Source organism: Dermochelys coriacea, chromosome 2 (assembly GCF_009764565.3).
Source record: "Dermochelys coriacea isolate rDerCor1 chromosome 2, rDerCor1.pri.v4, whole genome shotgun sequence".
Classification (NCBI taxonomy): Eukaryota; Metazoa; Chordata; order Testudines; family Dermochelyidae; genus Dermochelys; species Dermochelys coriacea.
This window is the reverse complement of record NC_050069.1, coordinates 168528345-168540950: the sequence shown is the minus strand read 5'-3', so window position 1 is coordinate 168540950 and position 12606 is coordinate 168528345. Positions and strand designations below refer to the sequence as shown.

The 12606-nt window shown below is 39.3% G+C and overlaps 1 protein-coding gene across 1 annotated transcript in view; it reads left to right on the top strand.

The window, feature by feature from the left end:
• ABCA13 (ATP binding cassette subfamily A member 13) overlaps nt 1-12606 on the top strand; it is a 293932-nt gene that overhangs the window by 242580 nt on the left and 38746 nt on the right. The window contains 1 exon segment of the mRNA XM_043507121.1: nt 5511-5661. Coding sequence (XP_043363056.1) covers nt 5511-5661 — 151 coding nt within the window.

The window sequence follows — 12606 nt, the reverse complement described above, 5'->3', positions numbered from 1 at the left end:
CAGGCAGTTGTTCTGTTGCAATAAAGATTACATCTTCTAGATGGCAGTGAAGAAGAAACCACCAGCCTTTGTCAATGCTATCTCCTGCTTTGGCTAAAATGCCAAGGAAACTGGACTTCTTGCTTGCATTGAATATTGGATACTCAGATTCCACAGAAACCAATGGTTTCCTCAGTGCTGTCTCCAATTTCCTGCTAGCCAAAGAAATTTTGAGCCCCGCAGCCAATCAATTCATAAATTCTTCTTTAGGTATAGCAAGTACTGCAGGGCTTCGTTTAGCAGAGTTTCTGAATCTTTCTGTAGAATACCCTTATTGTCTTTCCCTTTGGGATGGAGGCCCTTCTAATCCAAGGTTCAGTATACCGTGAGCACCCAGGCCACCCGGGTGTGGCAACCTGGCTCCTGAATGACCTTGGGTGAAAGAGGAAGAGGTTTTTGAGAGTGGGTGACTTCTGTGCTGCTGCATTCAGATAAGAATTCTGCTTCTTTCCCATATCAAAGTCCAGACAGCTTCACAGTTTGGTTAAAGGATAGAAAACTAAGTCCATTTAAATATAACATCATCTTGCTGAACAAAATGGAGAAATCAGTAGAGTGCCACCAGCATAAAACTAGAGTCAGACAATGGGGCATTAGTCCCCTTTGTCAATAAACTTCTTTTACATCTGTTCTATATTCTCTGTTAAGTCACTGAATCAATGTGTGACCTTGTTGGTTTTCATGCCTCAGTTTCCCTATCTGTAGAATGAGGATAAAAATGCCTTTTTTGTAAAGCACTTTGCAATCTGCGAATGAAAAGCCTATAGAAGAGCTAAATCTTACTATATTATTATTACAACATTCAACCTTAAGTCTTACTAGTTCTGCCTTAGATAAGGTTACCTCAATGTTTGGAGCATTACCTAATTTTCCTTATACTTATTTTATAGAGTGCCTAGATGATTTACTTTACTTCAGTATATGCAGTATTCTAAGGTACTGTATTACCTAAAGCTATTGACAAGTTTAAAAGGTAACCACTAAAGCTCATTGACGTTTTTAAAGCAATTAAGATGCAAGTTGCTATGTAAGCATAGGCTGTTGTATTACTGCCTTTATTGTTTTGGTATTATGATGAGAAACACTGTATCTATTGATGTATCCAATTGCTATAGACAGAGTTAGGCTGGACTCGGTCATCATAAAATCTTGCTTCATATATAAAATCAACTGCATTTTCTCTTCCTGCTCTTTTTCTCATTAACATGGATGGCTTAATAACATCATGCATATTATATGTGTATGTGCTGAGGGAGGAGGAGAAAATAATTAATACAACTAATAGCTTTAAAGTATAAATTAAGGATAATTATGGTTTGAATGCAAAACCCTATACAGTACATTATATAATGAGGAGGATTTTTTTTTAAACAGGTGGAATGCTAATTTCTCCTGTATACATGAAAGTAAAATGGAAAGATGAGATTTCCTTGGAGGTCAATTTATTTTAAAGAGGTGGGGAGTGGGGGTTTCATTCCTTGGGTCAGTAGAACATTTGAAAACTAATCTGTCTTTTTGATTAACCTGTTTTTTCAGAATGCAACAAAAGCATAGGGCAAAGCTTAAAAAAGCACTCATCCCATAGTCATTTTGATTTGGAGATCCCAGTCACTAAGATTGCTTATACTGCACTGGAGGAAGAACAAGCATCACACTACACATAACATAAAATCTCAAACGCCCACCACCTCAAATGGCTTTTTGTCCTCTATAAACCATATATGACATTTTTCTATCTTGTAAAGAGCTAAAGGCCTCTAAAAGTAGAAACAAACAAAGGCCCTGATCTTGCTATTGGATCTGCTAGCAAGGACCTTTGTACCTGTGACGGATTGGATCACAGAAACCCCTTTGGGGCTGCCAACTGATGTGCCAAGACTGCTTCTGCCCCTGCTTTCCCTGCCAGCTTGGGACTCCAGAACCCTGCCTGGTTGTGCCAGACATGCTTGCTGGCTACAAACACAGACCCAGGTCTGAACTACGTCCCACAAACTGCAGGCTAAACTGAAAACAGCTTAAGAAGTGTTCCTGTCTCGAACGCTCAGATGCCCAGCTCCCATTGGGGGGGGTCCAAACTCCAAATAAATCTGTTTTACCCTGTATAAAGCTTATACAGGATAAACTCATAAATTGTTCTCCCTCTATAACAATGATAGAAAGATATGCACAGCTGTTTGCCCCCGCCTCCCAGTATTAATACATACTCTGGGTTAATAAGTAAAAAGTGATTTTATTAAATACTGAAAATAGGATTTAAGTGTTCCAAGTAATAACAGACAGAACAAAGCAAATTACCAAACAAAATAAAATAAAACACGAAAGTCTATGCCTAATACAGTAAGAAAACTGAATAGAGATAAAATCTCACCCCCATGATTATTGTCCTTTGTTCCTGTTTCTTTCAGGTAGCCTCTCACCTGCCAAAGGATATCTCTTCTGCCAGCTGAAAACAAAATAGACAGGTCTCCCAGGGGTTCAAATAGACTTTCTCTTGTGGTTGGACACCCCTCCCGCCCCTTGTGTAGAATCCCAGCTCAAAGATGGAGTTTTGGAGTCACATGGGCAAGTCGCATGTCCATGCATGACTCAGAACTTACAGGTAGCAGCCATTGCATGCTATCTTGGACATTCTGAGGTAGACTTCTTATGTGGATTGGAGCCTTCCAAGATCCATTGTCCATTAAGTGTTTCTTGATTGGGCATTTAACTTGCAAATTCCTTTCTAAAGAAGTTGCCCAAATGCCTTACTGAGGCTACTTAAAATCAAACAAGTACACTGCCAATATTCATAACTTCAAATACAAAAATGATACATGCATACAAATAGGATGAATATATTCAATAGTTCATAACCTTTTCAGAGATATGTTACATGGCATATGTAGCCTAAAACATATTCCAGTTATATCATATTTACTTTCATAAGCATATTTCCATAAAACATTATGGGGGGGTAACGTCACAGTACCCACTAGAACTCCACATGAGTACAAGGTCTGCACTAGTTGATCTAATTGCAGGATCAGGGCAAAAGTGTGCAAGGCTACATGGCAAAATGTTTCAAACTCCTTTGCAATGTGTTCCTCCTTTATGGAGTTATACTTCACCATAGGGACCCCCTGTATTTCTAGGTCTTTATGTTGAACTGGAAGCAAGACACTGATATTGTCTTGGATTATCGGTGAAGTCAGGGACTCTAAATGGGTTCTATTGCCCTAAGCAATAGAAAACTAGCTAAAGTGTATCCCTATTGAGGCACAGTCACACAAACTGAGACTTAATGAATGTTTTGGCTGTTTGTTATTTTGCTTCCATAGGTGATCTTTTCAACCCAGATGGTAGAACCATTCTGGACGGGAGTTGCCCATTCAGTTACTAGACTCACTAAACTAAATTCCCCCAATGAAAGTTTCCAGAAGTTAGTAAAATTACCGCAGCATTGAATTTGGTCTCCTATGTGTGTGCCTTGCATATTGCCTCAAGTCAAGACTTTAGTGCTCCAAAAGGAAGGTTTGTATTGCACTGCTCTGTTTGCCTTAATTTGAGGTTGCTCTGTGTATCTCTTACAATGTCTTTGGTGCCCAGGAAGGAATTGATTATAAATAGAATTTCTGCATGTCAGAGTTCATTATGGAAGGAATCCACTGCCTCTGCCAATTTATGCTAATATAGTCCACATTAGTAAATCCATGCCCTAAGATGCAGATGGCTTTAAAAAACCATTTAATTTGATTTAGATATGCTTGAAATAGTGTTGGGAGAAATTCTGTAATGTTTATATTTATTTTTAAAGAGCAACCCTTGAACTGACCATGGGCAAATGGTGGAGTTTAATCATTGACTTTCATTTTATGTCATGTCACATTTTGGAGTTTACCAGAGCTCCCGACATGCACTTTTTGGTTCCATGCACACTTACATAGGTATTAAAATTTCATATATTTTATTTTTATTAAGAGCAAGAAGTCCATTCCAATGAGTCCCCAGCAAGGTGCATCATATGATCATAAATTAACTTTTGAGAGCGTTTAAAATAATTTGATACTATGGTTCAGCATGTAAAATACACAGTTTGTACTATTTTCTCCCCAGACAAGAGAGCCTTGTAAAAAATTAAGAGATACATATTTATGCTTTCTCCAATTTTGGCATTTGTAGCCCATCTACATAGAACATTTGCTTTTCCATTTCTAAATGATTAGCTCTGTATTCAACCTTATTAATCAGATTCATAGAAACACATAAGCACTATAGCAAAATAAAAATAATATCATATTGTAATTCAAAGCCTTTTTTTATTATTACCTTTTTTCCCAGAGCTGATCAGACTTTACAAAAAAGCATCTTGATTTTTGACAGGTCTGTAGTTGTGCTGTTTGTCTGAATCATTTTGTGTAAATTTAAATCAGCACCACAAATGTTGGATTAGGTATTGGAATAAATAAGGGTACATTTAGCATCATTATGGGTAATGAGACACCGTTGCAATCAAGCCTGCTTCTTAGCAATGAATGCAGTTTCTAGTAATGTTGTACAGCTACAAAACTGAGGCCAAAGACTCTGAGATGCAGGTGATAATTTAAAAGTGACAAGTGTGTTTTTTATCTGAATATCATCATTTAAACTATTAGGCATTTAATATTTCTGTTTTTTGGTTTTTGCGTTTGCTGAAGAGTTTTTGAATATGTGGAATTACACACACACACACACACACACACACACACACACACACACACACACACACACACCCCTCCCTCTCTCTCTGTAAATTACTGAGGGATCTGCTTATCAGCCAGTATAGGCATGCTCTGCAGTGCTTGAGAGAAGGCCCATAACTAACCTTACCACTGATGAAACTGGCTGTTCTTGAAGTGTTCTACATCTTCAGGTCTGGTCATTCTTCTGTATTAAAGAAGAGTGTCATGAGGATGCTTTAATAAGGTGGAGGGGGAAGGTACACCTGTGAATTCAATTACTACATACGACATCTCCCCCCTGCTTTTCCCAAGGCCTACACAGGAGGCTTGCTTCCTACCTCCTGTGGAGAAGCAGCAGAGCATGAGTGTCTCCAAGTGACAGTACTAGGCCAAGTGAATACGTTATAGCATGGAGCCCAGAAGTAGCTCTGTCTCCAATTAGAGCTGCTGGCTGGGGAGCTAAAGCAGCTGCAGAATGGGGAAGCTCACTGGAACCAGAGGACCCTCTTCTGGCAGGACTGTGGGATTAGAGAGGGGAAAGAAATAGAAGGGGCAAGAGCTGCTGGGCTTATCTCGGGGAAAGTAATGAGAAGAGAGAGATGGGAACTGAGCCTATTCTACTCCCATCCCTCTTCTTAGAATTCTAAGGTGAATATACTTATTCTTGAGGACTGTATGGATTAAGGCTGTAAAACAGTAACACCAGTACTAAGTATACTGTACTAAGGAAAATCACACTCAAGTATTTAAATCTTTTGCTTTTCTTTTAAATAGGTCTGAAATGGATATATTGTCTGCTAGCTCTGAAGGGATTCTGATTGGCTACTGCCCACAGCAAGATGCCCTGGATGAACTTCTAACTGGTTGGGAGCATCTTTATTATTACTGCAGCCTGCGTGGGGTTCCAAAACAATGTATCCATAAGGTAATTATCCACGTGTAGCTTTGCAAGGAATAGATGGAGCAAGGTTGGGCTATAGAGTTCACATGAGTTTCATTTTCTTGCACTAGAAAATGCACCTTTTAAGTCAGGCATTTGTCTTTAACAGTTTTGGTCATTAGGAATCTTCTCTGCCCACCCCAAAATGTATTGATTTCTTTGAAGTTTTAAAAGTAGCATGAATTTCCTCTCATCCCAGTGTACATCAAGAGTAACTTCCCTGAAGTTATTGGAATTACACTAGTGTGAAAGCAATGCCTGGCCCACAAACTATAAAAGAATTAAAATTAAAAGTCTGCGTATGTAGCATCTTCACTTTTCACTTCACCATTCTGGCTTCTTAGCAAATAACTTCAAAGCCAGCTCTTCACCACTAATTTGCAGGCCCCGCCCAGCATAGGAGGCCTGTTGGGGGAATGGAGTGTGGTCAGAGTACGCTGCACTGCTTATGGTTAATAAGCTCAAATAAATTTGTTAGTCTCTAAGGTGCCACAAGTACTCCTTTTCTTCTTTCAACTCCAAGGAAGGCCTTTGGGGAGACATTGCAGCTGAGCACAAGATAGAGCAGCTCTGGAGCTACTCTAACCTGACCCAAGGACACAGCAAACCCCTCATGTAGCTCCAGGATTGAAGTTGGGTGGTAAAGTTAGCCACAGCCACATTTTCCCCTTCAATTGGGTCCTGTGTGTAGCAGAGCTTGGCTGGACCTGAGAATGCAGCTTGCTGTCTTAACAAGTTCCCCCTTGTAAACAGTGCCAAGCACCATTTATGATAGCTACTTAGAATTCAGCATCCAATCTTTTCCTTAACTGTTCAGTGTTGTCAACCTACCTCATTAGTTTTGGATTAAAGATGGCCAGAGTACTGCAAACATGAAGATTTGTTCCCCTTGGTCTAAGGGAAATACATTAAGAGATAATTATTATTGCATTAAGCCTCTTGGTGAAAATTACCAGTCATCTCTATCCAGTGACAATTCCCCTCTTATGATCAGCTTTTAGCACAACTGTAGTAACAGTCTATTATCGTGGAATTTAATAGAGACATGGATGAGACCAGTTTCTGGCATGTCTCTTGAAGCTGTAAATTCATTTAAGAGAATGCTGTTTAAATATTCATAAGTCTCACATAAGTCATCAAATATGTTTTGGTCAAAATGTAACTTAAAGCAGAAATCAAAGATTGATTATTTAATTAGGCAGCAAAGTCTTAAAGTGCTGTGAAACATGGTTCTTAACCTTCTCTGTTCTGTTCAACAGAACAGACGACAATACATCCTTTCACTGTACTTGTCCATGTGGTAGAATGTATATAATAAACTGAGGCACTAATGTTGACAATAGTAGATGTGGAGTGGAATTTTCAAAAGTACCTAAGTGACTGAAGAGCACAAGTCCTATTGAAAGTCAGTAGAAATTGTCCTAATTCACTTATTCCCCCTTTTAAAATCATACCTGTAAGCTCCTCAGTATTACAGTCAGGGTGTTTTAAGCAGAAGTGCCCCGATGTGGAATATGTACATGATATGCCCACAACATTGCTCTAAGGAAGTTGACTGACTATATCAGGTGTAATGTGTGCAGAATGAACATTTTCCATCCCAGTGCTGGAATTAGTTCAGTGCAAAACAGGGCAGATGGGAAAATTAGAGATGGCTGGAGCATGAATGAGCTAATGAAGGAGGATAGCTGCTTCGGCATTGTTGGGCATGTGGCAACTTGTTAGATGACCCCTTGTAATAAATTTGCCATGCGGGGCATCTTTGGTTCAGGGCCAGTTCAAAGCATAGGCACTATAAACCTGCGCCTAGGGTCATGGCTCCTAAAGTCACAAGGTGATTTAAAAAAAACACAACTTTTTTTTATTAAGGCAAAATTACAAATAAAATACTGACATACTACATTGTCCATTACTTGTTACTTATTCAGGATCAGATTTATATTCAAAGACCTAGTTATTTATATTTTTTTTAAAAAAAGAGCTGCACATTTTCATAAGTGCCCAAGTCTCATTTTCAAAAGGGACTTAAATACCTTTGCAAATCTGGTCCTAGTTTCCTTAAAATAGACATGTCCAGTTTTGTCTGGGTATCAGATGGGGGACAAACCTTAGAAAAGCAAGACAGTCCAGTTTCATACCGGATGTGTGGCTTGCCTAGGTGCTATTGTAAATAATATAATAACTGAGCTTCAACCTTCCCCCAAAACTCAAACTAAAGCTAAACCTTGTTTAAAAAAAAAAAAAAAAAGCTTTTGTGTGAATCTGACCGAGGTATGCTATGCCGTGTTCACGTCCTGTCCTAGACTCTTGTGTAGCGTTGCACAGCAGCTGCTTCACACTGTACTGCTGCACCTCAGAAATGGCTAAATTTCACGGGTGAATGAAATGATCCCTGTGTAAAGTTGTATTTGAGCTTAAATTTGTAAAACGGAATGCTTGTGAATCCTTGAGGATAGCAGTTCCTATTGAAATGTAAGTTGTTGTTTTTGTTGTCTCACTCCCACACATTATGCTGTGCTCCAGGCCAAGCTCTCTGAGTGCTTACTGTTAAAGTGTTTGTGTTAATAAAAGAAGGAAAGAGCAGGCACTAGGAAACCAGTTGTTTGATTCAAAGGTGGAAAGAAATCTGAGTTCATTTTGTTTTACAGTGAGTTGGCAAGCGAGCAGGTGACTTATGGTATGCACTGCTGCATAAGTAAATATAATCTATTAAAGCAATAACTTCAAGGATCCGATTCTTCGCTAGACAGATTTGTCAGCAGCAGGAATTAAATGCTTGACATGAAGTTGAGTGCACTTAATGTTCCAAAACAATAATTAACTGAATGGGAAAGGATGAGAAAATGGGTCATCACATTGTTATCAATGTGAAATTGTATATTATATGAAGTTTTAATCTGCTTTTTACAGCAGCCCTAGAAGTTTCTTTTAAATCATGATGTTGTAAAGCCTTGGGTGGAGTTTGAAGTGTATGCAGGGGGGCATTGCTTCCCCCCTACCCCCAAGCTAGGGTTACCATACATTCAGGTTTTCCTGGACATTGCGTCTTTTTTGATAGTCCATTCTCCATCCAGGCGAACTTTTCAAATAAGAGGCAATGCCTGGGATTTTTCCTTCGGGGAGCAGACATTACAGCTCAGAGAGAACCATCTCTGTGCCCCGATTTGGCCCTCTCTGAACCCATAGCTGCTGAATCCTGCCTAGCCCACTGGGTAAGCAGAGTGGTAAGTGCCTCTCGGCGGGGCTGCCTGCGCCACTGTGGGGCCTCAGAACCCAGCCAGGAGGGGTGATAAGGCCAGACCTCCCATGCTGGAGAGAGGGAGAGGCCTGGAGGGAGGCCTGACGGGGCTGGCACTGCATCCCGGGCCTGCACCAGCCGCTCTACCATCATGACAGGGAGTGCAACACTGCCCCCACCTTGAATGTGAGGCTGCAGGTCCTCCAGCACCCCCCAAATACCATCTCCAAGTACACACACACACACACCCCCTCTAGTACCCCCTCCCTAGGTGCAGGGTTCCTGAACATTAGTCACTCTGTGCTCCTGGTTAAATTCCCCCAGGTACCTGTGCGAGACCATAACAAAGACGGGGCAGGTGTCCGGTGACCCCACAGCAGGCGCAACCCTGTAAGCCTTGCGCAGGCATGGCATTTGCTCCCCACGCACAGTCCCATTGGCCTGGCTAGAGCTGTCCCCCAAATATAGAAGTCAAACTATGCGTATGTGTAAAACTAAATAGAATTTGAGTTGTTTAAATAATACACAGCTCTTGGGATGTTCAACCAGTTATCACACTGGATTGGCATAGTTTTTTTTTTTTTAAATATTTATTTTTATTACATTTGTCTCAATGGAAATGGTTAGGGCTATATTCTGCTGTCAGTTACACCAATGGTCAGTTTCACCAAATCCAATGAAATCACCATAGTAGATGAGAGTAGAATTTGGAACACATTTATTCAGAGTACAAGTATCTGTCCCACCTACCAACGTAATTAAAATCATAACAACTGCAACGTTTCAAGGCTTGGCCTATCAATATTAAAATTACTATTTCTGGTTGGAGATGCTTCAAACCAAGCTTCTCTGATTTTTATCAGAGCTTTGAAAGCTAACAGACAGCCTGAAGGAGCATGGGCAGGGTTCCTCCTTCAATAAGTCCCCAGGCGGATTTTTGCTCCCTCATGGAGCTCCATTGACTGGTATTCTATGAAGGCTGTGTGCTATTCTGCCCTCTGATACTTTGGTGACTTAACCAGAATCTGAGCAGAATTTAGTCCTATAGTCAACTGAGCTTTGCAAGTTTGCTTGTGTGCAGCTCTTTTCAGGATCACAACTGAAAGTGCAATAAACTCCTGTAACTTCAGCTAATAATATGAATTTTCCTAAAATTGCTAAATTTACTCTGAAGGGTAATACATAATTTTTGTGCACAATTTGTAGAAAATTGGGCAAATGTTTTTTAATTTATAGGGTATTAAAATTCATTCTAAGTTTGAAAAGTTCAGTAATTCTGTAATTATTCACATGAGTATCACCAGTTAATATGGATGCAGTCCAACTCTTATGAAATTCAAAGGGAGTCTTTCCATAGACTTCAGTGAAAGTTGGATCTGGCTGTGTGTGTGTGTGTGTGTGTGTGTGTGTGTGTGTGTGAACTATAAGGATGATGAATTGTGCATTATATTAATCAGTCCTATTCAGAAGTCACTGATCCAAAATTAACAAATTATGATATTTTTGAAGTTAGTAGGATGGATAAATATCTAATACTAAAAATTCCCTAGTTTGGAGGTAAATGTGAAGAAAGTACCAAGAGAGTCTCAGTACCTCTTCCTATATATAATTTACCTGAGTGCTGTTACTGACTTTGGAAAAGTCTCTGGTTTAATAATTGAAATCAATTATACATGTTATTTTTTGCAGTGCAATCAGTATGCCTGGTGCTTTATTGATAGATACAAACGTGGTCCCTACCTTAATCTCCAATCTTACACAAATTGACAGAGATGTTTAACTTCACATCCTTGACTAGTCCCACTGGTTTCAGTGGGATTATTTGTGTGTAATGTTAAGTGTATGGGCAGGAATTCACAGCATCTAGGCCTTTAGATTTTATAAATCAGTGGGAGTTGGATTGGACTCTAATTAAGGAAGAGGAAAGCTCTTTACCCGAGTTAAAATTATCAAGGTAACACATTTTGAAGTTTTCTTAAGGAACATTGGAGACTAGTGATAGGGCTGTCTGTCTCTGGATGTGAAGAGTTGTTTTAGTTTCCTGGTTCGAGGAGAGAGGGAAAGAGTTGAGAGATCTTAAAGTGTGCATTGAGGAGGTGCTCAGGGGGAAACACCAACTATGTGGTTTGGATGAAGGTACAATGCATATATTAGTGTACAAATCTCTCATATAGCCCTTATTTCAGTCTGAGTCACCTATATCCTGCACAAACTGAGGAGTCGCATCACTTTCAAGCATGGAAAATTATTTATATCAGAAATAAAGACTCATGAAACTGAGGACAGAGAGTATCATTAATGCTAAAGAAAGGAATCCCATAGCATTTTCAGTTTTCTGCATGAAGTGTGTGTGTGACTTTAAGTCTTTGTCGCACATCATGTCACACATTTGAGTTTCGTCAAGATGAGAGGTATTTTCCTGTATACTTTATGGTGTGGCACCATTCAAACAACAGTACACCATTAGGAATGCAACTAAATGAATTTATAATGAAGATGTATTGGCTACTTTACAATATGTCTAAAATAGATGTAATTTAGATGGCATCTTCATTACTATTTAGATTATATTAATGAGTTTGGGACTATTACCGCAAATTTAGTGTCTCCCTATAGATATGTTAATGAAAAAGAGATAGCGGGAGGAGGCATCTGCTGAAGAGCATAGTCGAATAAAATGTATGATGTTATATTTGATGAGCTAAATTCTACTGTGCTGCTTTTTAGTGGATAAGGTTTGAGGGAGATACCAGGACATAGGAAACCTCTTTCTGAGAGCACCCAGGAAAGCAGACTCTCTTCATAGAACTCAAGACAGCACTAGGAGTGAGAAAGTTTTATAACCCTTCTGCCTACGCACCATTGTGAATCAGTCCCCCCGGCTGCACTGTTACACTTCTATTGTACAGATAATATATTAGACCTTCAGCCAGCTTGTGTATATGCTGTAATCATCTGCAAAAGCTAGCTGGGTAATTTTATGCATTCAAAGGAACAGCAAAATGAGTACCATGAAATGACCCATGGCCCTTTACTTAGAAGCCAGCAATACTGTGTCAAGTTTTGTTATTCACAATTCAAGAAGGATGTTGATAAATTGCAGAGGGTTAAGAGAAGGGCCACGAGAATGATTAAAGGATTAGAAAACATGCCATATAGTGATAGACACAAGGAACTCAATCTATTTAGATGAACAAAGAGAAGTTAAGGGGGTCACTTGATTACAGTCTAAATACCTACACGGGGAACAAATATTTAATAATGGACTCTTCAGTCAAAGGTATAACATAATCCAATGGCTGGAAGGTGAAGCTAAACCAATTCAGACTAGAAATAAGACATAATATTTTAGCAGTGAGAGGAATTAATCACATTAGAACAACTTACCAAGGGTCATGGTGGATTCTCCATCACTGACAATTTTTAAATTAAGACTGGATGTTTTTCTAAAAGATCTGCTCTAGGAATTATTTGGGGGACGTTTTATGACCTGTGTTCTAAAGAGGAGGTCAGAATAGTTAATCAAAATGGTCCCTCTGGCTTTGGAATTTATGAATCTGGGTATCTCTACTTCCCTTTGCTATTTTGACAATGGCATAGTTTAGTATGACTGTCTATGTACTGCACATTCTTGTGTAAAAATCAAATCAAATGTTTTGATACTAGATAGATTAAAGCAAAGGCAAGATTTA